Genomic DNA, 27,108 nt, shown 5'->3' on the forward strand with positions numbered 1-27,108 from the left:
CCTGATTCCCACTCCCATCGGGACCAAACCCCATCACCCCCCCACATCACAAACCCAAATACCAGGTCAGAGGACAGACCCTGCCCTGGGAGCAGCTACGCTCCGGCCGAAATGTCTAGCCAAGCCCATAGATGCTCCAGCATTTCTCCCATGGGGAATAATAAGAAGCAAGGGGGAGACACTCCCTGTGGATCCCCATCCAGCCCAGCCGGGTCCCCACTGCCCCCCAAAACACCCGCCCCGACAAGCCCTTACCTTGCCGGCACTGGAGCAGAGAGTGGCGGAGAGGGGCGGGATGGGGAGGGGGAAGCGGATTCCTTCGGCTTTAGTCAGCTGGCGAAGGCGAAAGGAGAGCCAGCGGCTCCCCTCCCCTCTGAGCCTGGCCAGGGGATGGATCCAGCCGCGGGGGGAGAGCAGCAGCCTGACGGCAGCTCCAGCGATGGATTTAACAGCTCTGGCCTGGCCCTTTTGGCTCTCCGCCTCTGCACAGCCTGGCTCGCCCTCCTGGGCAGCCTCAGCCCCAGATAAGTGGGGCAGGATTTGACCTCACTACCCCACGAGATGTCCACCCTCCTGGGGGACCAACAGATAACAGCGACCCCATCTAGGGGCTTGCTGCCCCATGGAAAGGTACAGATCGGCATCCAGCTCGATTTGGAGGGCTCTGGGACCCCCTGATCTTTGTCACACGGGGTTCAGGCTCTGCTGTGACCTCCCATCCCCGGATGGGTGGGATGCTCATCCTGCTCCCCACCCCGGCCAGCCCTGCCCTGTGCACAGGGCTGAGCTGCCGGGGAGCCCCACGCCAGAACCATGACTCAGGTGGGGATTTAGCAAGTCTCCCACAGATGTTGGATTTGGACAGGGCCTGGCCACCCCGCTTCCAGCCCCGGTAAAAAGGGCGGACGGGCAGGGACAGAACGTGGTGGGGACAGGGATGGTACAGAGGTGGGAGGTGGGGAAGAGGGGTGGGTGCTGGGTGCAGCAGGACCAGCCAGGGTGGGTCCAAGGGCTGGTCGTTACAGGGAGCTGCTGGGTCAGGGACACACGCCCGGCCCTTTCACACTGTCTCATACCGCACCAAGATGGCAGAGCCTAGTGTCGCCCCACCACAGTCACACATCCAGACCCTGAGGACAATCCCTCCACCAGCTCCTTGCCAGCCCCAGCAGCCTGTTGTTCATCAGCGCGGGTTTTCTCAGCAAAACCAAACCAGGCCCTAGATGTTCCCTATCCAGATTTGCCCACCTGCCTCTGTAGTACCCCAAAAATTTCTCTGGGGTGATCCTCCAACCAGCTGCAAACCCAGCAGTGCTGCATCCAGCCACACGTCTCCTGCCTCCCTGGAGCCAGCCTGGCCCCACGAGGAGAGCCACCACGGTGCTGGCAAGCATCCTTCATCCACCCTCAATAAAGGACATCTGAACCCCCAAAACAGCTAAAGAAGCACCCCATTACCACCCTTCAGCTTCCAAACACCCTCTCAGCCAACTGATGGCTATGGGAACTGTATCAAGAACTTGCCACACAGTCGGCACCAACCCCAACGCCCCTTCAAGGAGGAGGAAGGAAGAAAGGCAGAGCTGCTTGCCTCTCCCATGCCATGCAGGGATGGATGACAGACAGTGGGATGGAGATGTGGGGTAACCCAGCGCACCCCACTCTCGCTAAGGACCACGGAGCAGCCCAAGCCCGGCAGGCAGCAGGGACCCTGCCTGGGTAAGGCAGGAGGGTGAGCTTGCTGAAGGGGCCAGCCTGTGCCATGGGGGTGGTTCGCAGAGCAGCCCCTGCCTGCCAGACCCAGCTGGGTCCCCTCAGCCAGAGAGCAAGATATGGGGATTCAGATCCCCCTCTTATGCCCCCTGCCCTAGGCAAGCTTGGTTAGCCAGCGACCCTGCTGTGACTCAGTTTCCCCTTCCCCAAGCCCCCACGGATAAGCATAGCAGAGGCAAGGGCAACACCAGGACAGGCACCATCCCCAGCCACCCACCTGCCCCTCCAACTTCAGGGTCCCACAGGGTCATCCCACCCTGTCAGGCACCCCCCCAGCCCATATAGGTGCCTCATGCTAAGGCAAAGCTGCCGGAGAAAGGGCATCCACCTCCACCAAGAGCAGCTGCGGCCGACAGAGACGCAGCGTGGCAGGGACCCACCGTTTGGCAGGCGATCCCGATCCTGTCGGCCCAGTCTGTGGGTGCCGGTCTGCAGGGAGCCTTCACTGAGCAGCGAGGACGGGCAGTGTCAGGGACAAGGAGCAGCGGCTGATCCCACCCCGGCATGGGTCCTGGTGCCAGCCTCACCCCCCTCCACCCCCGGCTGCTGCTTGCTCACGCCTGGTGGTGCCAAAAATGTGGCATGCAATTCCCTGACCAAATAAGGCGAGAACAACCATAAACAGGGACCCTCTTCACACAGCCGGGCACAGGGGTCCCCATCCCGGCCAGGGATGGCTGGAGAAGAGGGAAAGTGCTGACAAAAAGGGAGGAAGATGGGATCTCCACCGAGCCCCCCAGCAGTCCCAGCTCATCCCCTAACTGGGGCAGTGTACAAATCCAAGGTGCCCTCATTCCCCATTGCCACCCTCCCTGCAGGGAGGACAGCCTGGTCAGCACATGACGGGACCTCCACAGCCCCAGCACTCACCAAGACCCCTGGGAGGGGACAGAAAGGAGCCCTGGGGTACCTCTGCAGCCCTGCAAGGGGCTGGGAGTGCAGCAGCTCTGCTCCGGGGGCCAGAGGGGAACACACGTGCACTGAGGCTCCCCAGTCTCTGCAGGCCGGGGGGGCTGCCAGCCAGTCCTGCCAGCCAGTCCTGCCAGCTCAGGGCAGGGGCAGAGCCATGGTCTGAGCTCATGTTGAGAACACACGTCCCCTCCCCTCAGGGCTGGACCCACAGCTCCCCAGCTGCCCGCCGCATAGCAGAGCCCGCGCGTCACGAGTTGTCTGTTTACTGCCTCATGCCAAGGCAGGTGCCCATGCCAGATCCACGCAGCCACCCCAGGTCTGGCCCCATGTCCCCACCATAGGCAGAGACCTCAGGCACCCAGAGCTGCCACCCTCCCCAGAGAGTCCAGCCACCCACAGCTCCCACTCGGAGCAGCGGGTGACCTTCAGGGACATCGGGAACCGCAGCTGTCCCCACTCCGGGGACGTCTGTCCAGACCGGGCCAGGAAAGCTCAGGCATCTGCTCAGCCACAGGTGGCCTCGCCACCAGGGCAGGGGCCCACCACCCTTCAACATACAAATACTGCTTGTTCCTGCCAAGCAGGCGAGGGCAGCCGACTCACTGCATCCAGATGGGTGCTCAAGGGGCTTTTCACAGCTCCCAGTGATGGTGCAGGCCCTCCAGGGCCAGTGAAGCATCCTCATCCCCCAGGGGAAAATGAGGCACAGCTACATCCTGCCAGGCTTGTGCCATGAGAAAGAAGCTGCAGGACCTAACGATCCCCCTGTTTGGTCCCGCTCCAGACTTGGGGTTTGGGTTTCCAAAAGCTCTGGTGCATAAATCAGGACTGGACACTGATCCCTGCAAACAGGGCTTTGAGAGCACAAGTGCTGAAAAAAAGAGTCTGAGCTCCCTGGCACCGTGGCAGGAGGGCAAGTCCACGAGATCTTCCTCTCCCATCCCATGGCCATGCTCCCAGCAGTGGCCGCCTGCCCCCAGCTCTGCTGCCCACCAGCATCCCCTTCCCTGGGGTGTGGGGGGATTCCCATGGGGACACTTTGGCCACCAACTTCCCCATGAGCCCTAACCTTTCTCCAGGTGCTTGCTGGGCAGGGGCGGCTCAGCCCAGGTTCCCTCTGTGCTGTCCTCACGCTGGATGTTGAAGTTCTCGTACGAGTCCCACCGGATGAGCGGGTCGGATGTGTTGTAGTCCACGGAAACACTGGGCCCATTCTCCAGGTGCTCCATGCCTGGGAAGAGGCAAGTCAGGGTGACAATGGAGCCAGCACAGGTGGGACAGGGGGAGGAGGTGGAGAGAAGGTGCAGGCAAGGGAAAAAGGGCAGGAGCCATAAGGCAAGGCAGGAGAGTCATGTAGGAACAGGAGCACCACAGGAGATGGATGGGCATGGGATGTACATCAAGGCCCTCAAACAAGGTGTACAAGGCTGGCTGGGGCTTTTGGAGTTGCCTAGGGGCAGGCAAATGGACTGACAGCAAGTGTGCCTAGGTCTGGACTTTCTGGGGAGGGGGGTCCTCCGTTCCCAAGCACCCCCTCCCTCTCTCCTGGGCCAGCAAGTGCTGCAGAGAGCGGCCTCCTGGACAAGAGAGCAAGGGCAATAGGGCACCCATGGGTGTTACTAGATCAGTATCAGTGCATGTACCCCTCATCCCACCCTGGTGACAAAAGGACTGCAAACGGGGCAGGGGGAAGTCACAGGGGAGGCAGCAGGGGTTAAGGCTGGGACGTGGGAAAGGGGCCAGCATCCAGCTCTGAAATCCCACAGCAGTGAACCAGCCATACCTTGGATCTTCTCGGGGCCATAGGAAAACACGAACTCCACCTTCCCGTACTCAGGGAAGCGGTCATCTGGCAGGGAGAGAGCAGAGCAAAGGGATCATCTCCACCCATCCCTTCAACAGCACCCAGACAGCCACCCCAAACATGCCTGCAAGCCAGCTCAAGGCCAGGAGCTGGTAAGGGATATCCCAGGACGGGGCAGCGTATCTCAGCCCCCAAAACAACCCCTCCACAACGGTACCGGCATCGGCAATGGGGGATGACATTGCCACCTGTCCCCGAGTGGATGGAGCAGGGGTGCCCTGCTTCGTCAGGGGTGGATTTGGGTTGGGTGCCCAGATGTCCCTGTGAGGGGAGCAGCGTCAGAGAGGCAGGAGAAGAAGGGAGTCTGCAGTAGGGTGGTGCCAGGGCAGTTACCTCTGAAGGCCTCATCCAGGTCCTCCTTGCCAAAGACGACGTCAAGGTCGTGCACAGCGCACGTGTGGAACTGCACGCGGAAAATCACATCACGGGTCGGGCTGCGAAACTTCTTGTGGTAACACTTCAGCTGCGGAGGAGTGGGGACAGGCCATCAGGATGAGCCCCTGGAGCTGGGCAAGGGGGAACCAGGGGGTTCCAAGGCATGAGGACCACCCAATCCCAGATGCTCCCCATGCAGGGAGGTAAGTCAAGGCTCCTTACCAAGATATCGCCCTTGAGAAGCAATCCAGGCTCAATGGTGATGCAGATGCCTGTCTGGCTGTCTCCTTGCACATTGCTGCAGAGAGGGACAGTGGGAGGACGTGAGTTGCAGTGCAGATCTCCCCCCAGATCTCCCAGCACTACCTCAGCCAGCACCTTCTACCCAAACACAGCCAGAAAAGATGCAAAGCACAGAACTGGTCCTCTTGGTGACAGAGAAAGGTCCCATCCCCCACCCCAAGGGGCATCCATTCCCAGGGAGAGGAGGACAGGAAGGGGAAACTGAGGCACAGCTCAATGAGGGTGCTAAAAATCCTGTCTGGGAGGGTTTGACCAGAGTCTGAGTACTGAGGCTAAGTTCTCAGTCATCTGCCTGGCTCCTGTGGGTCAAGCAGGGCATAGGATGTGGAGGGAGAACTCTCGGGGAAGGCTTTCCTCCCTGACTCAGTTTCCCTGCCTGAAGCCCTCTCCCACCAGGGCGCCAAGGGGCTGCCTCTGGGTGGTGGCGTCGGCAGCGGGGGATGAGGGAAGAAGGGAATTGGATTTCACAGGCAAGATAAACCTGGAGTTTATTACTGGCGTCCCATAAACAGTCTATTAAAAGCTGAAAGGCAAGGCTGGGATGGCAGTAAATCTTGGCTAACGGGGACGCCCGGCTGCAGGGAAGGGAGATTGTGGTTCAGGGGGGCAAGATGGGAGTACCCCCGAGGTGAGGGGCTCTGATGCCTCCAAGGGGGACAGGAGCCAAGGATCCCCAGCTGGGATGCTGCTGTGGAAGAGCATCTGGGTGGCTGGAGAAATTGGCTCCTGCTTTGCCTTTGCCAGCGTCTGCTTCCAGGAGCAGCATTGGAAAATGGTGCTGGGGGTAAATCATGGGGAGGTAAAAATGGGGGGAAACATTTTCTGGGGAAAGAAAGAGAGCTTTTAGGACTAATCCAGGCAGGAGGAGCAGCTCTTTGGGCAGAGAGAGCAGAAACACCTCCATCTCCCAGGGAGGTGTCCCCATCCCTGTCCCCACTCCCTCCAGGGACACCCAGCCCCAGGCTCTGCGCAGCCCCAGGCTCCCTCTGCTGATATGCAGAGTCACTACAGCCCTCCCAGCAGAAGGGCCCAGTATGGCCCAGTATAGCCTGTTACCACCTCCAAGGAAAAGAAAGCCCCTTTTAATCAGCTTCCTGCTCTCCAAACAGACAGCACAGGGTGCCAGACCACCGGGAACTTGGCCTTGACACTCTCCACCTCCCCCAGCTTGCCAAGCCCCCTGCACTGGGCAGGAGGGAAGCCCCACGGTGAGGAGATAGTTACTAGATCCCCGAAGTGTAGACGGGCTGCATGGCCTGGTAGATTTTCAGGAAGGGCCGACAACCTGGAAGACATCAAGGCGGGGAGAGAAGGCACGCTGCTGTTAGCCGGCAGGGCGGAGGGGCCGGGGCAGGGATTAGTCATGGGGGAGAAATCCAAACAGGGAGGGAGCCAAGGCAAACAGCCACTCCTCACCCCGGCCGGCCCACACCAGCTATGGGCAACATCTGGGATGGGCAGAAAGGGATGCTCCAGATGGGTTGGGAAAGGTGGGAAGCCCCTATAGCCTAGTTTGGGTCCTGTAGAACCTGGGGCAAGTGCTGGGCTGGGGATAGAGGTGGGATGATGGTCTCAGAGAGGGACCGCTTCTGAGTACTGGCACCAGGCGTGGTGCTACCTCCCAAACCCCAACCCCAATCTGGTGCCATCCTCCAAAGAGCCATCTGAAAAGCCTTGTCACCCCACAGCTCGTGTTAGTGCCGAGCCCCAGGAGCGATGCACAAGGAGGGTGCCCCCCAAGGGCACCTCTGCAGGGAAAGGGGAGCATCCTGCTACAGTGAACAGTCACAGAGAGGGAACAGGCCCTGAGAGGGAAAGGGAAATTCAAATTTCAGAGGAAATTGTGGAAAATATCCCCCAGGGACATCAAGCCTGGCCAGGCAGCGTGTGGCAGTGGCGTGTGCATGGGGGCTGGGCTGGGGGGAGGCGTGGGGGGCACCTACCGCCTTTTGACTCAAAGTTGGGGATGCCGTGCATGATGACGTGGTGGAGGAAGAGGGGCTTGTTGTTCATCTTGATGCTGCCGGACAGGAGCCCGCTGAAGTAATGGATGTACCTAGGGGGGACAGGCAGCTCAGGGCCAGGACCCACACCCTGGGAGCACCCTCCTTGGCCCCCCTGCACCCAACTACCCAACATTTGCCCCCCTTGGGGGCAAAACACACACCAGGACCCACCTCTTCTGGGATGGCTGTCCCACTGGCACTACCTTGTCCTCATAGAAGCGCTTCATGGCAAACCTGTCCAGAGCCTGGTCAGCACTGCGGGGATAAAAGGGTAGAGGAGGTTGAAGGAAAACATTGGCACCAGCAACCTGGCATCACCAGGTTGGAGGTGGGCAGTGGGTCCCAGGGCCACTGCAGGACAGCGTGTCCCTCTCACCTGGCTGAGATGTTGCTGTAGTGCATGTAGGCAGCCACCACCACCCCCAGCCGGCCACGGTTCCCCTGTGGGCACAGAACAGAAGGGGTGTCATGGGGGTGGTGGTGCCTGCGAGCACCCGGGCACAGTCACCCCACACACGGGCATGTACACGCCACTCCCTACAGACATGCACTGATCCACACGCACACCTCAACCCTTATAGACACACACCAATGCACAGATATGTCAACACCTACACACCCCCCAAGCCACAAACCACCACATTCTCTGCACCCCTCAGCCTCTGAGGCTGCTCAGCCCCATTCCTGCAGTCCCCCGGCCCCCCAGACCCCCATTACTGTGTGCCCCGGGGTCAGGGTCCAGCCCACCTTGTTGTGCAGCACCACCACGTTGTGCGCCGCTGCGTTGAGCCACGTGTCCATGGCTTTGCAAATGCTGCAGATCTTCTCCAGGGCCGGGGTGTGCAGGTCAGGCCACCCAAAATCCAGCACCTAGTTGGTGGGGGGGACAGCCAGGTGTCACACCCACACCAGGCTCTGCCCCCTCCACAGCCCCCAGCCTCCCAGTGTGCAAAGCCCAAGGCACATACCCCGGGGGGGCACCACTGTCTTGCCCTGACGTGCCCCTCGCAGCCTCTCCCCCAACCCTGCACCCCACTGCCCAGACCCCTGCCCTGGGGGGGACACTGGAGTCCCAGATCTCAGCCCCTCCCTGGGTCACTCGGCTCAGCTGCCCAGAGCTCCCCTATGTTCACAGGGATGAGGACGATGCCTTAGGGAGGTGTCCAAGAGGCCCCAACAGCCAGGTTTGGGCTAGGGACAGTGTGTGTGGGGTTAAGATGAGACTCCACAAACTCATTGGGAAGTCCCAGTGCTTTCCCTTCCCCTGCTCCTCCACCAGCTGGGTGGGATAGAAAGGTGGTTGTTCCTCCCCCAAAACAGCTTGCAGCAGGGAGCTGGTCCTGCAGACAGCCCTGCCCCGAGCCCCTCTGCTCCCCTCAGCTGTGACTCACCTTGGGGTGAAGTTTGCTGACGTCATGTCTCCGCTCAGAGAGGTTGAAAAGCTTCAGGAAAGAGGAAAAACAGAGTGAGGGGACACCTTCCTTCCTCGCTGCCACCCCCCACCTCTTCCTCCCCAAAGCCTCAAAGCCTCCCCAAATGCCCCCCCATGAAAGGCTTCCCCAAACGCCCAAGTAACGCCTTGCTACTGGGCAACGCAATGGCCAAAAACTCCCAGGGGGTCCAAAAGGGACTGAAACGCTTCCAGGAAGGAAAAAATCCATCCGTCTTGGTGCAAAGTCAAGCCCAGCTGGAGGCAAAGATGCAGCACCCATCCCCTGCAGCACCCCAGCCCCTGCCCCAGCCTGGAGGGGATTTGGCCGTGTCCCTCACCATGTAGTTTTCCCCATGCTTGGACTTCAGCATGTGGGCCACCTCACGGAGGTTGCTGCAGAAGCTCTGCTCCTCGGCCGTGCTGGGGTAGGAGACGGCGATGATCCGCTCCGTGATGTACACCAGGTCCAGCTCACAGCTGTTCTCCATGGCCGCGGTCAGGCTCATGCTCCTGGGTGAGGGAGGGGACCGCTGTCAGGACACAGCATGGAGAGGGGACGCAGTGACCCCTCCCCACCCTGCACGGCCCCTGGGATTAAGGGAGGTGGACTAGAACACGTGGGAATGCAGTGGCAGGGCTGCCTGCAGCCTTTCCACTGTTCCCAGCCCTGTTGGGGTGTCTTGGGGACCCCAAGTTGGAGATGGTGGGTCATAACTCCCCCTGTCTTCTCCATGGGAAGCATCTCCCAGCTGTAGCATATCTGGAGAAGCGAAGTGTTGGCAGGGGGAAGGTTCAGGCAGAGCAGAGGTGGTCACCAGAAGGGGAAACTGAGGCATCTACCTGGACGTTTTGCGGCGTGACTGCCCGCTCCTGGGGGATTTTGTGGCATCCTAAAGAGCAAGAAAGGAAAAGTGAGTTACTGCCCTGACCCATCCTGCAGCCAGCACAGGGCTCCTGCTAGAGCCAGGAATGATGGTGTTGCCGAAGCATCCCACACACATCACACTGCACTGCACAACATAACACCCCCAAAATATCACCGGCTCCAAATCCCACCCGCTAAGCATCCTGGTGGCACCAAACACCTTGATGGCGCCATTGTTTCTCCACCATGGTCACGAGCAAAATCCAGCTCTCACAACCCCAGCACAGCTGGGACCAGCCGCCACGGGCACTGTGGGGCCAGTGCCTTGGCACAGCGGACCTTTGAGGAGGATGCTGTGGGTTGGGGAACAGTCTCAGGCATGTCACAAGTCCCTCTGGTCTCAGCCAGGCTCTGGGCACACACCTGGCAGGAGAGAATAGCTTTGGCCCTCGCTGCCCAAGCGGCGGCAAGGAGCCAGCCAGGCATGACGGTTTGCTTTGGCCCCGGCTCTGCAGAGCCAAACGCCGGGAGGAAATGTTTGAGCTCTCGGAGCAGGAAACTTCTATTTATGCATGTTCTCCGGCCTCAAGAATTTCATCTGCAGCCGGTTTGCTCGGTGACTTCGTGACCTCAGCCGAAAAACAAAGCAGGGTTTCCAAAAAAAACCGCTAAGGAAAAACACACTCACACCTCATTAGTTTTAGTATCTCCAGTTAATAAGCAGGAGTCATTTAAAGACTCATCTCGTGCAGGCAGCATGTCCCGAGCCCCTGGAAGGATCCAGAAACAAGAGATGCACCCCACAGCCAGCTCCCAGGATGCCCTTTTTGTCCCCGGAGCTTCAGGACCTGCTGCCACCCTTCTCAGGGCCGTGGCATCCCGCAACCGGCATGCCAGAGGCGACAGGAGGTGTGTGTGGGGTTAAGCTGAGACTCAAAGGTCCGCTGTGCCAAGGTGGGAGAGGCTTCCCCGGCACCCTTCGCCCGCTGCCTCCCACCCAGCATGGTCCCAAGGCTGCTCCTGCAGGCAGCCGGCGTCACCCTCCACTGGCCTTACATCCCCCTTTCAAGGTCAGGCTGCCCAGCGGAGCAGAGCTGGGCTCAGCAGCCCGTGGGGCTGGGGACAACAGTCTCTCCCAGCTGAAGCCACTGCGGGAGGTGGCAGCCCCATCCAAGCATCTGAGGGTGTGTGGGCAGCAGTGGCAGTCCCCAACCCAGTTATCCCCAGGGTTCCCCAAATCTCCTGCTCACCCCAGAAAACCCACCAGCATCACTGGAGACAAAGAAGGAGTTAAAATGAAGAAAAAAGAGAGGTAAAAACCTTTCCTGGGCAGAGACAGTGTATGGAGCAAGCTTGAACCTGAGCACGGGCTCATCCCAGCATCACCCACCAGTGACCAGGATGGGATCCCCACCATGGGCTCTGTTCTGCCCCAAAACTTCACAGTGGGAAACGTCTGGAGTCCCCCACCCTCACCCACCAGCCAGCCAAGCCCCATCAGCCCCTGTCACCCCACCCAGCCGCAGCAGCCTCCCAGACCACAGCTTTCCCGACAGAGGAGCTGACATGGGGCAATGGGGATTTGCCCCCCTCTCCTGCGTGGGGAAACTGAGGCAGGGGAGGGTAAGTGAGGCTGACACTCCAGAGCCCCGCTCCCTCTCCATACCTTGACGGCGGCAAGACCTTTGCTAATCCAGTTCCATGGCATGGCAGCTCTGCTCCCAGCACCCTCCTGGCTCAGGGGAGCGGGTGCCCGTAGCCTGGGCCCTCCAGCAGGACTCTGGCAGGAGCCGCCTGGCTCTCCCCTGCTCCCCCACCCCCCCCACCCCGATCTAACCACAGCCGCGCTGCTGTCTCTGCCGCCAGCCCCTGCACGAGGAAGAGTCAGCCCACAATCAGCTGATAGGAGCAAGCGCTCATGTTATTAAACACTCCTACCTGCCGCTGGGCTAGGAGACCCTGCAAAGGTCTCCTCTGAAGCAGAGAACCCCCCCACCCCAGTATGTCCCAGTCCAGCCCAGCACAAGACAGGCTGGTCTCAGCTGCATTGGGTTGAAGACCCCTCTGCCATCAAGCATCTGCGTTCCAGCCCCAGGCTGGCTCGGCATGTCCCCAGGCTCTGGGCAGCATCCGAAACCCACAGGTCCCTTCTGTTTGGAAAGGGTGATACAAGGCATGAGAAAGGCTGCAGAAATACCAGGAAACTTCCCCAAAAGAGAGCAAAGCCAGCAAAGGGGGCTCCTGACTGTCCTGTTGATTTTTTCTAGGTGTGGATGCTCTTCCTTCAGTTCAGAGAGGGGTTGGAAACGTGTCCTGGACAACTGAAGGGATGGGGCAAAGCCGGTTTCCAGGTGAGGAAGGCTTTTGCCCTCTTCCTCGTGGGAACCACTCTGCCTCCATCCCTCAGGTCCCAGTCCCAGCACACAGGGAGGCTGTCGAGCTGGCTGCAGGCAGGGGGAAGCCGTCCGCGTTGACTTTGGCAGTGCATTTGTCTACACTGTCTTAGCAATTTCATGTCCACAGATTAAATAACTTATCCCCGGCTCCGAGACAGGAAAGCCGGCTTTGCAGCAAAAGCCCCGGCCCCCTCCTCTGCTGGACACCACCAACCCTGGGCACCTCGTTTGGCCCAACTTGGCATGACTACCACCACCTTGGCTGGCAGGGAGGGTGGACTGAGGGGGTCCCAGAGATGTTGGAGGGATTTTCACTGCAGGGGGTGCTTGCAGCAATATGACAGGCACAAATGACCCCCCAGGAGATTCTGAGGCAGAGCTCAGCCTCTGCAACTGGTAGCACTTACCAGGACATCTACCTGCTTCGTGACGCCTTCCCCCAGAGATGGCTGCAGACAGGCAGGCAGGAGGAAGGGGAGGGTGAGAAAAAGGCAAGCGAGAGAGAAGGAGACAGATTGAGAGACACACACACACAGAGTGGGGGCTTGGGTCAAAAGTTCCCCCTGGCTATTTCTGGACCTTCCTAGGAAATGCGCCACGGTCCTGTTTCCTTCCCTGCCCGTCAACATGTCCGCTCTTCCTAAAGATCGGGAATCCCTCGAAACCCAAGCGCGGAGCCAGGGCGATGCTTGGGTACTGAGGGCGCTGCCGTCCTGCCTTCCGGCAGTCACCCCCCATGCTGGACCACTGTCATGGATGGAGAGCACTCAGCCAAACCCTGCACCCCGTCCACAGTGGGCACACAGTGCCCCCCACACCTCCAGGATCACATCCAGATCCTCCATGGTCAGACCCCAGAGCCAGGAGGTAAACAACAGGGTGAGCCTGGCATGGCCCCACACCCACCTTGGCCGCCAGCCACCGGCAGGCCCAGCTCCCCAAGATAAACCCGGCCCCACAGGGCCAGCAAAGGACCCCAGTGGGACCAGAGTGGGGATCCGAGATGCTCAAAAAAGGGGCATATTTGGTAACATGCCACTGGAGTCCACAGAGAGCTTTGAAACGGGGCTGGGGACAGGAATTAACTTCCTGGGGTGGGGGAGAGTGTTTGGACCCCAAATATAGGGAGCAGGGGACTAATACCTCTGCCTGGGGAGAGTGGGTTGGGGTGCCTGGGGGTGGCGCAGCAAAGGGACCCAGCTGGGTGGCTTATGGGGGCCTTGGGACCAGGGGGACAGAGGGGACCCCTGAAACCAGGCTGCTCCGGTCCTGGTAGCAGGGCCAGAGTTGCCATTTCGAGCCACAGGACAGGGCAAACCCCTTTCGATTTCCTTCTGAAGCCACAGTAACGGTCCCAGCTCGAAGAAAACATGTTTTTGCTGGTGATAAGTGCCCGAGGAGGCTGGCAGGGGAGGGGAAGTGCAGGCAGAGATTAAACCCAGGGCAGATAACCACTGCGGGGCCCTGGAGCAGGCAGCATGCTCTGCTCCCACCCCATCCCCTTGCTCCTTGCTCACTTGGGCTCATGCACCGCCCTCATGAGCTCATAGGGTACTATCCCCAAAACCCACTTTTTGGGTGAGACCTCGGCCTGGCTATGGGGTGCCCAGCCCAGGGCCCCTCATGGGGCATGGCCACCCCGGCACTGCCAGGCTGCCGAGCCCGGAGCTGAAACCCTGCCAGGGCCTCCTCTCCCCGGCGCCTGCCCCAGCAAGCCTTGGCACACGTCCGGAGCAAGAAGGAAGGGCGGCCGTGCCAGCCCTGGGCAACGCCAACCTCCCTGCCACCACGTGCCCGCTTTGCCTGCCGCCACGGGCACGGTCGGGCTGGGGACGGCTCAGGGGGGCTGCTCTGCCAGCGAGATACTGCCTGGTGGGCACTGCCATGCCATGTTTCCCAAAGCATGGCCCTGCTCCTGGCGCCATGCCCTGCCATCCTCAGAGCCCTGCGTGGCCCGGAGCAGCGTGGCAAGGGAGCACGGCTGCCCGCCCAGCAGTTCACCCATCCTCTCCAGGATGAGGGGAACGGAGATGGGGCACCCAGATGTTTTCCCAGTGTCTGGAGAGGACAGGGTGGGAAGGGCTGTGCGTCGCCCTGGCCCCAGCTGCTCATTAAAGGTCCCCAGAAGGGACAAAAGAAGGGGGTGACAATAACAAGGGCTGCAAGCGCGTAGCCTTGGGCGCCCCGAGCCAAAGGCACATCTGGTAGAGCCATCTCCGGGCGTGCAAGAAACCGCCCTGGCTCTGGACAGGGAGGGGACGCCCTCAGTGCCGGGGGACCCCAGAGTTCAGGCTGGTCACGTCCCATCTGCCTGTCCCATCCAGCAACCCTGCAAGCCCCTCTTCTCCAAAAGCTCCAGCTCCAGGAGTCCCGTGATGGCTGGGCTGCCCCAACTCATGACGCTCAGACATGGGATACCCTGCAGCCAGCAACACTGGAGGGCATAGCACCGAAATGGGAGGGTGCCATTACCCTGCACCAGACTCCTGTGGTTCTGGGGGCGGGGTAATCACAACCTGAAGCCCCCAGGCAGAGAAAGCCCAAAGCCCAGCACAGAACAGGGTGTCTGGTCCCCCCCAGTGTCCTCTGAGCCCTGCTTGCCACCCACAGCTCACAGGGGGTGCTCACTTACCAGCTCATAGTTGACAGCAGGGGAGCAGGGGGTCACAGCCTGCAAGGAAGCAGAAGAGGGCCAGGATTAGTCCCTGAAGCCCCCAGCCCAGCATGGGGTGTGGGAAGAGGCTGGGCTGCAGCATCCATCCCCCTGCCCAAGCAAACCCAGCACCCGCCCAAGGGGGTGACAGGGACCCATAGCCCATGGCCCTGCTGGTCCGAGCAGGAGCACAGGCAGCGTCCCAAGATCAAGAGTAGGCTCCCTGGTAACAGGAGCAGGCTCGGGGCCATGGTGGCAGTGCCATTCGTCCTCGGCCAGGGAGCCCGGGCAGCCCCAGCCCCGGGTGGGCACAGCGGGGCCACGGCACGGCGCAGAGCGGCTGCCTGATGCCAAAAGCAGCTCCTGGAACAAACCCCAGCCCAGCCTCGTGAGCGCTCCTGCAGCCGCCAGCTGAACAGCCCGGCTATTGTTACCTTAATTACCAGCGGCAATTACTGACAATTAACCTTGGGTTTTGCGTGCACCCCAGTCCGTCGGGAAGCAGCAGCACGCCAGGGTGGGAAAGGCAGTGCCTTGTTTGTCAGTGCTGGGGCAGCAGGAACAGCTGCTCCAGCCCCGCACTGGCCCAGGGATGCCGGCAGTTGTGGGAGGGTGAGATTCACGGCACTTTGTCACCTCCAAACCCCCCCGTGTGCCCCCAGAGCGGCGACCCCCAGCCAGCCATCCTCTGCCCCGTCCCAGGATCGAGCCAACGTGCCAAATACCACTCAGGGGCCGGTCCCCCACCATGGCTGCACAGGGAACCCCCCACACCCTGCTCAGCCTCCTCTGCTCTGGGCCATAAAAAGCAGGATTTGCCCCAAGCACCCCACTGGGAGCACCCAGACCCCACGCCACCCAGGTCCCCGCAGACGCCTGCCCTGTCCCCAGCCACCGGCCTGTTCCCATCCCGCCTCCCTGTTTTCTTCAGGGCTTCCTCCTCCTCCTCCCGCTCCCTTCCCCTGCGCATTATTATTATGATTTTATTCTAATGCAGAAACGCTTCCATAAAAGGCCCCTTTCCCTGCCCCGCGGCGCTGGCCCCACGCCAGCCTCCCTGGAATGTTCTCCGGCAGCAAGCCGCCGCGGACGAGGCCGGCAAGGGCTGTGCCGTACCCCGCACCGTGCTCCGCACACCGCCGCGCTCTTCCCCTGGAGATGCTCAACCAAGGGCCCCGGCCCCCGCCCAGCCCCAGCTCCCGAGGCCGGTGATGGGGGGAGATGTGCAGCTCCCCCACCATGGGACACGCTGGTCCCATGGACAGGTAGGGTCCCTGCCCGCCCCTCCTCTGCTGTCGGCACCAGGAGGTTTGCAGGCTATGCGTGCTCCTTTGGCTAGAGACGGGAGAAAACTGGGGTGCCTGTGGTTGTATTTCCCTGCCTAGCGGATTCTCTGATGTCTAATATGGGCTTGTGCTCACTCAACACCACTCCTCCCATCCACAGGAGACACCAACCCGGGCTGTATAGCACTCTCTCATCCCAGAAAGGCAGTTTTACAAGAACTGCAGGAACTCTGTTTTCAGCTTCCATCCATCTCTCAAGTTTGCCTCAAACATGTCCTGGGTTCAAAGAGAAGAGGGAAGACCCAGCCCCAGGCAACAGACCCCTTCCTAGGGAAGCTGAGCTCCTGACCCTGGGGTGCAGGAGCATCCCTCCTGCCCCACAGGACCAGTGAGAGCATCACCCCACACAGGACCACGGTGACCCCCAGGACCACCGCCACCTCGGTCCCCAGGGATCCCCGCATCCCCCCCTGCAGGGAGGGGTGGGAAAGGCGGGGGGACCTGCACACCCCCGGACCGGGCTTCACCTCGCCGTGGCAGACACAGCGGCCTTTCTTCTCCCCCCCACCGGTGTTTGCATTCCTGCCGCCTGGCCCCCACCGCCGCGACCCCGCCACCCAGCAGCCCTGCCCAGGAATGTGAGGAACGAGGCGCAGCGGGGCTGCCGCCCACCCCACCAGCCCCCCACGGCCCCCCACCCGCCCACCCGGCCCCCCAGGTTGCAGCTCCATCCCTCCCACATCCCATGAGCTGCTGCCTTGAGATCCAGGTTTTCCCAAGCAGCAAAATCAGTTTCCCAGCAAACAAGGCCCCATGGTCACGAGTGGCAGGGACCCTCTGATGTCTTGTAAAGGGTTGGACACACACTGCAGCTTTCCCCTGGAAAGCAGCGATGGGCTAACCCACTCGTAGCCAGCAGTAACCTTTACCTAAAGAAACTTGATACCCTTGAGATGACCAAGCCCAGAAGTAAACACCTGGCCGGCAAACTCCTGGCAGCCCCTGGCCACACCACCCCAGGGCAGAACAGCCCATGGGAGCCCTCCTCCACCAAACCCCACCAACTGCAGCTTGGGGACTGGCCTCTGCACCCCAGATCCCCGACAGGACTTCAGCACCAGTTCACAAGCACTGAGCGAGGCTGGAGGGATGAGGACATCCACCACGTACCCGGTGATGAGACACCCCAGAGCCTTCTCCATACTGCAACCACCGCTCACATCTCCTTCCTTCCCAAATCCTTCATCTCCTTCCTCCTCCTCCCTCAGCAAAATAACCCCTGCAGCCACAGAGATGCCCAGGGGCATCACCAGGTCCTGCTCCACCTGGAGCATCTCCGTGGGTTGTAGTCCCAGCCTGTGGGATGCCAGTGGGGTTGCGGGGAGACAAACCTCCACAGAGGGGCCCTGTGATTCGGGAACAAGCTGGGTCAATGCAGCACCAGGCACAGTGTGGGCTGGGGGAGCGCAGGGGTCCGCCCCAGCAGGGCTGCCAGAGCCAGGCGAGCGCTGGCCCACAGCCCACAGCATGGCCCGCCCGGCTGCCGGTGGGCCACGCAGGCCCATCTCTGACGCATATCCCTTCCTTTGGGTGGCGGTTTTTGTTTTTCCCTTCCCCAGGAGCTCCGATAAACATTCCCGAGCTGGATGATATCCGGGCCAGTGCTGACCCTTGCGATGCCGGGAGCAGCCGCACCACCAGCCACCCCGGCCCTGGCGCGGACCCCAGCATGCTGGAGCCACTTCCCACAGCCAGGCACAGAGAAGCTGGCAAGCCAGCCCAGCTGGTGAGGTTGGAGCTGGAGACATGCTGTCAAAACAGACCCCCCAGGCATCCCAGACCCACCTCACAGCATGCCAGCATCAGGCAGGCACAGCCCTCCTGGCCCCCCTACCCAGAAGGGATGTGGATCCCAAAGGAGTGGAGCAAGGCACTCTACTGCCCGCCAGCCCCCAGGAAGGGGGTCCCCTGTCCAAACAACCCTGTGGGCTGGAAACACGGTTGCCAAAGAGGATGGTGACTCAGTGGCCAGATTGGTGTCCCACAGGACAATGCTGGGGTGGCACTGACACCAGTTCAGCCCATGTCACCCCATGGGGAACCTCATGGGGTCCCACATCACCCCATGCGGGACCTCTTCCTTCCTAGAAAGGTTGCTTGAGTTTGTGCCACCCACGTCCCAGCTGGACTACACATCACCTCCCCATGCACCCCATGGCTCTCTGCTCACCCCAAGACCCTGCCCCAGGCAAGGGGCGGGTCCCAGGGACAGCCACAGACCACAGCAACCCCCAAACTGGCCCCAGAGCCCTCCCCTTGCGCGTCAGCCCCTCCAGCCCTGCCGCAGCCACCAAGTCCTACCAAACCCCCCCTTAGCCACAGCGTGGGGCAGAGCAGGACCCTGGCACCCCACAGCAGAAGGCACTTTAAGGGGCCACCAAGTTGGGGACACTGGGGAAGGTTGTCCCCTCTCCAGCACCCCTGTTCCCCCCTTTCCGGCAGGACCAGCCACAGCATCCTTTCCCCCTGCCAGACTATAGGGTCCAGGCTCAGAGAGCGACCCTCTGGCCACCCCCATGACCTGCACAGGGGTCAGGACCCCCCTGCCCACACCACATGCTGCCTGCTCCTGCCCTCACATTTCTCGCAGCTCTGGCAAATCTCCTGTTTATGCAACAAGTCCCCGGCAGGAGGACGGCATGTTTCCATCCGCACCCGCTCCCCCCTCACCCCAGCTCCACCCCGCCCAGCTCAGCCCTGGTGTTCGAAGCACAGGACGGCCGCGCAGAGCCCCGGCCCCCCAGCACGGGGGTCCCAGGGAGGGGGCAGCACCCCAGCACCACACAGCCCCTCTCTGCCCCCACCAGCACTCAGGGGCTTTTCTGCTTTTGGGGTTTCTCCCCTCGGGTGGGGGTAACAGGCGGCCGTGCCGAAGGGCTGGGGAGCGGCTTGGCTGGAGGCTCAGGGTGAGTCAGGCTGTGCTGACACCGGGGCACGGAGGTCTCACCGCTCCCAGGCTTCCCTCCGAGCATCCCCGGCCCGCCCCGCAGCTGGGCCAGGGACTGTCACCATGCCACCTCCTCCATGCCAGGATGCCTGGCAGCACCCATGCCAGGGCAGAGTCCACCAGGCTGCCCTGCCCCTGCATTGCCCAAGAGATGCTGTTGGTGCCCGGGGAGGGTACTGCACAGCCAAGAGTCACCACCGTGCCAGGGATGTCCCCCAAGCTGGGATGGACCCCATACCCTCTGTTTCCCCTGCCCCCCTCCAGTATGTCCCCAGGGAGCTGCCCCGTGACCCATCCCCGCCAGGAAGGCGGCAGCTGGGCCAGGACAGAGGTCACCCGGTGCGCCCAGCCCTGCAGATCAGGGTGGAGATACCGCAGGGGACACCAGCCGCTCCACCCCGCAGAGGCCGTGGGGGCCACCACCAGCACCCCGACACACACTGGGACACACAGCATGGTCAGGAGGGTGATGGCCCCCAGCAGCCCATGGCTGGCCAGGCCAGCAGCCCCAGTGTAGGAAGACGGAACGGGACAGGGAAGACAACACAGAGGGAAGCTCCAAGGGGTTGCAATGGAGGCAGCAGCACCAAAATAGCCCTGATTTCAACCCAAATAAGGGCAGGTCCCTGCTCCAGGGCGGTTTGAGCAATCAGCCCTAGGGTTGCCAAGTGCCGACTAGGGGAAGGGGGAGAAGGTAGTGTCTCTGGGCTTGTTTGGGGGAAAAAGGGGTTTTTTGGGGTCAGGAGGGGAACAGAGGTGCCTCTGCATACCCAGGACAGGGGCTGGCCCTGCTCTGTCAGTGGGTGCTGGCTCAGCACGGGGCCGGCCACAGGCAGGGATGGGCTGTGCCCCAGTGCCTAAAAAGGCAACATCTGCAGGCAGCGGGTCTGGTTCTGGCCCCACAGGCCAGCACCTGCCTGGCACTGGTCCCACAGCCCCAGCCATGTCCTGCTGCCAGCACCCACCCATGGGTGCTGCCACCCCACTGCAGGGACATCCCTCGCCCCAGTCCCACGGGGGCGCACAACCAGCCTGCCCCAAGGGAGGGCATGGGGGGCCCCTGGCTCCTCATCAACACCCCTGGCCCCAAATCGGCCACCGGGATTGGCCAGGGAGCAGCTCCCGCACCAGGGATTGGCTGGGACACTGTAGGGGGCTTCACCAGGATTGGCTGACGCACAGGTTCTTACATGGGATTGGTCAATGCACGGATTCTTACATGGGATTGGGCAGGAACTGGATTCTCACCTGAGATTGGTCAGTGCATGGATTCTCACCCAGGATTGGCCAGCACATGGATTCTTAGATGGGATTAGTCAGCGCATAGATGCTCACATGGGATTGGTCAACGCATGGATCCTGACATGGGATTGGTCAGAGCACTGATCCTCATGCAGGATTGGCCAGAGCACTGATTCCAGCACAGGACTGGCCGGTGCCTGGATTCTCACCTGGGGCTGGTCAACAAATGGATTCTGACATGGGACTGGTTGGAGCACGGGTGTGCAACTGGCCAGCACACGGGCCCATACGCAGGCAGGGTGGGTGCCTGTGCCCCACGGTGAGCCCTGTGTGGGACCCTGCCCCACAGATCCCCCCCTGCCCTGCTGGTGGGGCACTGGGGCAGCCCCATCCCTGGGCGCAGAGACCCCGCTGCAGGCTTTGGGTGGCCCCACAGCATCCGGGGCACCTGCCAGTGCCCGCGGGGCTGTGACCCATCCTGAGGGGTGGTCAAGGTGCCAAAATCAGCCCTGGCTGCCCCAGGGGGTCTGTGCCCCCCAGCACCGAGCCCTGGACGCTCCCCTCATGGGGGAAAGCCCTGAGCAGGTGGAGACCAGGGTCAGTGCTGTGTTCCCACCCCACAGAACAGAACTGGATGTGCTACAGCGAAACTGAACCGCTGAGCAACACCCCCAAAACTGGTGTCCCCCATCTATGGTGTCGGGGGGGGGGGGGGGGGAGAACAGGACAGGGAAGCAGAGGTGGAGTTGCTCCCCCCTGCCCAGGGGCTGTGCCCCAACACCCAGCGGGGCGGCTCCAGTGCTGATCAGGGCTGCCGGCACGGTGACAGGACGCCCTGGGGATGGGCTGCAGGAGGCCAGGCACCCGATGGTGGCAAAGCAAGGAGGAGGGTGGGCCAGGGCAGGGTGCAAACAGACCTCCCATCTCAGCACCCAAAAAGGGGGGGGGGACACAGAGGGGTACAGCCCCAAGGTGCCACAGCCTGCCCGGGGTGGGGGGCAGCAGCCCCACGGGACGGCACGAGCCCTGCCCTTCCTGAAACTGGGGCCAGCGGGGTCACTAAAGGAGAGGCTTCGTTAGAGAGGGCGTGGGCTGGGGGCTCATTTTCTCTCAATCCACTTTCCCCGGGGCTGTCACCCCCAGGGATGGCTTCAGACTCCAGGCAAGACACACGCAGCCCTCCCAGTGCCACCACGCTGTAGGGACACGGGGTGCCCACTCGGGTGCCCCCCAGCACCCCCAAACTCATCACGCAGCAGATGCCACCCCAGCACCCTCCATGAAGACCCGGGGGACACAGCCGCTGTCATCCCCCTGTCCCTGCCTGCTGCCCCCCACCACGCACACCGGGGTCCCCGGTCCCGCCCCGGGGGCTGACCCCGATGCCGAGCGGGATCAGGCGCCCCGGGAACGGAGCAGTTCTCTTTTTCTTGTTTTCCCCTTAAAACCAAGAGGGCTGATGCCTCGCTCGGCCGTTTCCTCTCCCAGGAGCACAGCCCAAAAACATCTGCGCCGAGAGCTGCCCTGCCCTGCCGGATTTAACCCTCTGCGGGCCCGGCGGCGCCGAGGGGCCGGGGGTCCCTGCCCGGGGCGGGGAGGGGGGGGGGCTGGCACCCGGCGGGGCTGCCGGGCTCCTCGCCACTCATTAACCCGGGGTTTAACCATTGACGGTCCCGCGGCGGGACCGGGGAGGGGGGGTTAACCCGTGGGCTGCCAGAGTGTCCCGGCCCAGGGGCTGCCCCTCCCGTGTCCGCCACCCCGGGGTGACAGGCACCCGCCCGGCATCGCCCCCCCGCCGGCCGTGGGGTGGGAGCGGGGTGCCGGGGGAGGACCCTGCTTTCCCGCGCAGCCCTCGCTCCCCAGGGACAGGTCCCTACGCACTTCGGAGGGGACGCACACCCCGGCGCTTGTGTGTCCCCCTCCCAGGCACCCTGCGGGTCACCCGCCCTGGCGAGGTGGGGAGGTGGGCACGGGGGGTACGCCCCCCTCCCGAGCCGGTCACAACTCCCAGCCGGCAGCAAACCGGCCCTTACCCCCTCCCCAAATCCTCCTCCCTGCGAGCACCGCATCGCCCCAAGTCCCCCTCGCACTCCGAGACCCCCTTTGGGGACCGACAACTGGGGACACGCCAACACGGGGGGGCAGCACCCCCCAATCACGCACCACCCCATCCCATCTTGGATGTCACGCGTGACCCCTGCCCCCTGAAGAGATGCCACCCCCCGCAGCACCCACACACCCCCGGGGGGGCTGGGGACCCCCGTGTCCTCGCCGCCCGCCCGTACCTGGTTCATGACGCTCCCGAAATCCATCCGGGGTCTCGCCTGCCTACATCCGAAAGAGACGGCAGCGCAGCCTCACCTGGCCCGGGGGGCGCGGGGGGCGGCCGGGGGGCGGCCAGAGGGGCCGGGGGGGAAGGGGGGGCAGGCGGGAGCCCGGCGTCGCCCGGGCGGGCAGGCGTGAAGGCAGACTGCAGGCAGAGCCCCCCTCCCTCCCCGGGCCAAGCCTGGAGAAGGAAGGAAGGAAGGAGGGAGGGAGGAGGGAGGGGAGGGAAGGAGGGGGAGAAACCGAAGGGTTTAGCTCCCCGCAAGCGGGACCCCGGCGACGGAGGGGCGCAGGGGGGTCCCGCCGGCCCCCCGCTCCCCTCCGCACCCCCGGGACGGCCGGGGGCTGGGGAGCCCGGGGGCGCCGGCCCCAGCCCTGCAGAGAAAGGGGGTCCCAGGCGGCTTTTTCCACCGCTCCCCTCCCTCCTCTCGCTCCTTCTCCCTCTTTCTTCTCCTCTTCCCTCTCTCCCCAGCTGCACGGCGCGCTCCAAGTCCAGCCCCGCACCGCTCCCCTCGCCTCCCCCAAAAACGCCCTTAAAGGCAACTGGGAGCCCAGCTCGGGCAGCTGGCCCTGGGCAAGGACGGGGTGCCGGCAAGTGAGCAGACGACCCCCACCAAAAAAAATACCCTCCCACACCTCTGCCGCCTCCCCCTGCAAAGCGTCTCGCACCCTGTGCTGAGGGGCCGCGGTGGGTGCCGGGGCGCAGTGGGGTCGGGGCCTTATCGCCCCGCGTGACGCCACTGGCGTCCCTGTGCCCTTGGCGGGGGGGGTGGCAGGGACGGGGGTGTGGGGCCCTTCTTGGGGCCTTGATCTGCCTGGCACCCCCTGGCACAACTTGGTCCCCCTCTGCTGCGCGCGGGACGAGGTGCCCGATTAATGGTCCTTGGGTGCCCCACACCCCCAGTGTTGGGGGGATGTGAAGATTTGCTGGCCCATCCCCCAGTTAAAAAGCAAAGCCAAAATTCTGGAAAAGCCCCAGCTGTCCCTCGGCACATGGAGCCACTCCAGTCCCCACTTGCCTGTCCCAAACCTGGGGGGCACCCAGCATCCCCCTTGCCTTCTCCCCATCTCCCTTCCTCCTCCTTCTCAGGGGCTCTGTGTGGTGATGGATGGAGCCCTGCTCTCCCCGCTCACCCGTGGAGCAGCCCAGCCCTGGCCCTGCTGTGCGAGCAAGTGCTCAGTGCTGGGAGACCTGGGAGTAAAGGGAGGAAGACCCCAGCAGTGCAGGGCAGCGGGGAGCCTGCCCAGTGGTGGCCCACAGAGCGGCAAGCCGGCCTGGGAGGTGGCGAGCCAGGCACCCGGCCCAGAGCTGTTGACATTTTCTCGCCCAATGCCTCCCTGTTCCTGTTTGCGTTTCCGTCCTTGCGCCGTGGGCTCAGCCAAAAAGCTGGGGCTGGCTCTGCCGGCACAGGGAAGGACCCCGAGGACCCCTCCTGCCTCACCACCTCCCCAAAAGTCACCAAGGTTGGTGGCAAGGGGCTCTCCCTCTGCCTTCTTCCAAGATTACCATAAAATGCACCACCCCTGAGTGCAATCCCGCTCCAGCAGACCCTGCCCAGCCCCTCTGTGCCTCAGTTTCCCTCAGCAGCCAGATGATGCCATGGGACAGGAGCACTGAGAGGCACCGGTGGACCCTTCCCACTGCCAAGGGCAAAGTGCTGGAGCCCTGACATCCCCAGGGGGCACCTCCTCACCCCCCTCCCAAGCAAGCACCAGCCCCACTGGCTGCCCCAGCACCCAAGGGCATGGAGCTGGACTCCAACAGCCACCACTCTGAGACCAAACCCCCTCACCAGGATCCGTTAGTACCCCCAAACAAGCCCCCCCCCAGCACCACAGCCCCCAAAAAGCAAGGATCCCAAAAAGGGGGGAGTGCTGTGACCCAGATGGAGGGTCAGCGAACAGCCTGCACCAGGGGAGCCACACACAGATGCCAGTTCGGCTTCAGCACAGACCCCCGCACGGACCCCTGAGCCCCAGCTCCTCAAGAGGCGGCTGCAAGACGGCTCCCAGACCCTGGGAAACACCAGCAGCGGAAGACCTGGGGCCAGATGGGAAAATATCAGTGGCTGAGTGGGCTGGAAATGAGTGGGTGAGCCAAGGGCACTGACAGCACGTCCCTGTCCCCGGGGAGGTGACGGGAGCTGTCCCCTGGGGAGATGACGTGTCCCCTTCACAGGACACAGCCGGAGAAATCCTGACAACATCCCTGAACTTCAGTCACCAAAGTGCCTCCTGGAGCCATTGGGTGAATGTGCTGGTGGGAGTGGGTGGGGCGGTCAGCCAAGTGGCTCCAGTGGCCGCTGCACTCCACAGGTTCCCCCCCCAGCACCCCTGGAGAAAACACGCCCCACCTGAACCAGCTCCTCCACAACCCAAAACAAGCACCCCTGGAGCAGCACCACCCCAGATGTCAGCAGAAGAAGGGGGACCTGGGGACCAGGCACACAGGGGGGTCATGTCTGGAGGTTAAAACACATGGAGGGCGAAGCCCCATTGAGGGGTCTGTAGAGCCTCTCTTGAGCCAGGCCTTTTGGCTGTTTTGGGGTTGGTGCCACACCTTGGGAGGGTGCTGGGTGTCCTTGGGGACCGAGCACCCTTCCTGGGGCAGGTCCCAGGAGGGGTGGCCATGGGGGATGCAAACTGGTCTGAGGAGGCAGAGAATCGGTGGGAAATGAGGCAGAGACCCTCCGCAGGAGCCTCCGTCCAGTCATCCTGCCTCCCACCACTGCAGGGTCGTGGGGGCTGGATCCAGCCCTGGGAGCCCCCGAAGAGGGAGGCTGGTGGTCCCCGCTGCCTCAGCTGACACCTCCCAGGCCAGTCCTGGCCAGCGCTCACCAGTGCAGTGAGTGTGGGCGGTCTCAGCATCCTGCTCTCCTGCCCGCCCTCCCTGCGCACAGCAGCACCCGGAGGGTGCAGAAAAGGGCCCCAGCTCCTCCAAGCAGCCGAGCCGACCCCCCCCCCGCCGCCAGAGCTGAGAGAGGCCGAATATTTGGGCAGTGACGTAAAGAAGGGGGAAAAGGAAAGAGGGAGGAAAAAAAACCAAAAAAACAGAACCCCTTCCAGGACCCACTGCACAAACACGACCTGGCACGGCACCGGGGCAGGGCTGACCCTGGCAGCCCCCCATCCCGCCACCCCGGCTGGGCCTGTGCCAGGGCCAAGGACACATTCCTGTGGCATTCCTCCCCCCCGCCACCCGCTCTGTTGTGGAGACCAGGGGTGTTGCTAATTAGCTGTCCCAAAGCACTTGGGGGTAGCTTTTAACAGGGCATCGGGGACAGTGACGGGACAGGCAGCTCCCCGCGTGACCAGCACGTCATCCCCTCCGCTGTGCAGGGAGGAGGCCACGGGACAGAGCGGCTGGGGCAGTGAGTGGGGACAGGACAGCCACAAGTCCCCTAACACCAGCCTGCCGCAGCTGGGACATGGATGTCCCCTGCCTGCAGCCCCCGTTCCTGGCACAGCCACAGGCAGCTCAGGAGGCACTGCCTGGCCGTGTCCCCCCATCACTGCCCAAGCCTTGGCCACAGCACGGCTGCAGGGTGCCCATCACCACGAGTCAACCCTGCGCAGAAGGGTCCAGCTGCTCCCTACCTCAGTTTCCCCTCCTGGTTCTGACATCCTTTACAAGCGCGGGGTCCCCAGCACCAGCTGAGGGCAGAAGACACACGTCCCCTTCGCCACCATCACACGTCCCAGCACGGGTCCCACTGCGTGCCCCCCACTGCCAAGGGCCCCTCAGTGCCACAGGCACTGGGAGCGATTGCTCTGGCCGGGACGCGCCTCGTTGCCCAGCCCTGGCCCCACTCCAGCCCCCGGTTTAATAATGGACAAACACCCCCCTCAGAGTCCCATCGCAGGGGAGCACTTGAAAAACAAGCCGGGCCTGGCGCAAGGCCAGCAGGGAACAGTGGCACTGAGCTGGGAGCACACGCGTGTGACCACGCACCGTGTGCAAGCACGCTCGTGCACATGGATGGATGTTCTTGCACGCACGTGCATTCCCCCGCAGGCTCACATGCACGTGCATGCAAACACACTTGTGCTCAGGCACACACATGCACACACACACGTGTTCACATGCACGGACACACATGTACTCACACACGTGGCCCAGCAGTCCGGCACAGCTCCAGCACCCACTGTCAGCTCCCTGGGGGGAGACACTGGGGGACAAGGCAGCCCCCAGACACCTCAGCCCCACACTATGTGCCATGCCTCAGTTTCCCCTCTTGGCACAGCCTGGCACCCCCACTCCCCCAGCACCTGTGGGCCCCAGTGTGGCATGGGGCAAGCAGGGCAGGCTGGAGCCCCACCAGGCCCAGGGGCTGGCACAGCCGCCACTTCCCAGAACCACCCGCCGGCGATCACCAGACGATTCGGCAGCCAAACGCTGCAGCTCTCCCTGTCCCCCAGCCAAACCAGCCATCACCGGGCTGGCTCCCGCTATGGGAAGAAGCATAATCCCCTGCCTTTGATCAGCCTCTCCAAGTAGCATCATGGCAAAATCCAGCCCCAGTCAGAGCAAGAACATCCCAGGGGACAAGGACACCCCCAGCACCTCCCTTGCTCCATGATCTGGGACACGCCTGCATGGACTCACTGCCCAGAGAATCCTCAGGCTCATCCCTCCATCCCAGATGGGAGGACAGTGTCACCACCAGAT

The 27,108-nt window shown here is 62.7% G+C and overlaps 1 protein-coding gene across 14 annotated transcripts in view; it reads right to left on the reverse strand.

The window, feature by feature from the left end:
- The window catches only part of TNS1 (tensin 1), a 66,334-nt gene that overhangs the window by 31,959 nt on the left and 7,267 nt on the right, over positions 1–27,108 (reverse strand). For 10 of the 14 annotated variants that reach the window (XM_074828849.1, XM_074828848.1, XM_074828845.1 and 7 more), the window contains exons 4-17: positions 14,559–14,597; positions 12,334–12,375; positions 9,506–9,555; positions 9,004–9,175; positions 8,625–8,675; positions 7,981–8,103; positions 7,610–7,674; positions 7,405–7,488; positions 7,171–7,283; positions 6,452–6,512; positions 5,147–5,222; positions 4,883–5,012; positions 4,469–4,534; positions 3,755–3,916 (exon numbers count right to left, since the gene is read on the reverse strand). In XM_074828849.1, the coding sequence (XP_074684950.1) occupies positions 3,755–3,916; positions 4,469–4,534; positions 4,883–5,012; positions 5,147–5,222; positions 6,452–6,512; positions 7,171–7,283; positions 7,405–7,488; positions 7,610–7,674; positions 7,981–8,103; positions 8,625–8,675; positions 9,004–9,175; positions 9,506–9,555; positions 12,334–12,375; positions 14,559–14,597 (1,234 nt within the window). Of the gene's footprint in view, positions 1–3,754; positions 3,917–4,468; positions 4,535–4,882; positions 5,013–5,146; positions 5,223–6,451; positions 6,513–7,170; positions 7,284–7,404; positions 7,489–7,609; positions 7,675–7,980; positions 8,104–8,624; positions 8,676–9,003; positions 9,176–9,505; positions 9,556–12,333; positions 12,376–14,558; positions 14,598–22,399; positions 22,994–23,075; positions 23,103–27,108 lie in introns of those variants that run through there. The other 4 variants (XM_074828844.1, XM_074828846.1, XM_074828839.1 and 1 more) reach the window with 4 other exon arrangements.

Source organism: Strix aluco, chromosome 6, assembly GCF_031877795.1.
Source record: "Strix aluco isolate bStrAlu1 chromosome 6, bStrAlu1.hap1, whole genome shotgun sequence".
Classification (NCBI taxonomy): domain Eukaryota; kingdom Metazoa; phylum Chordata; class Aves; order Strigiformes; family Strigidae; genus Strix; species Strix aluco.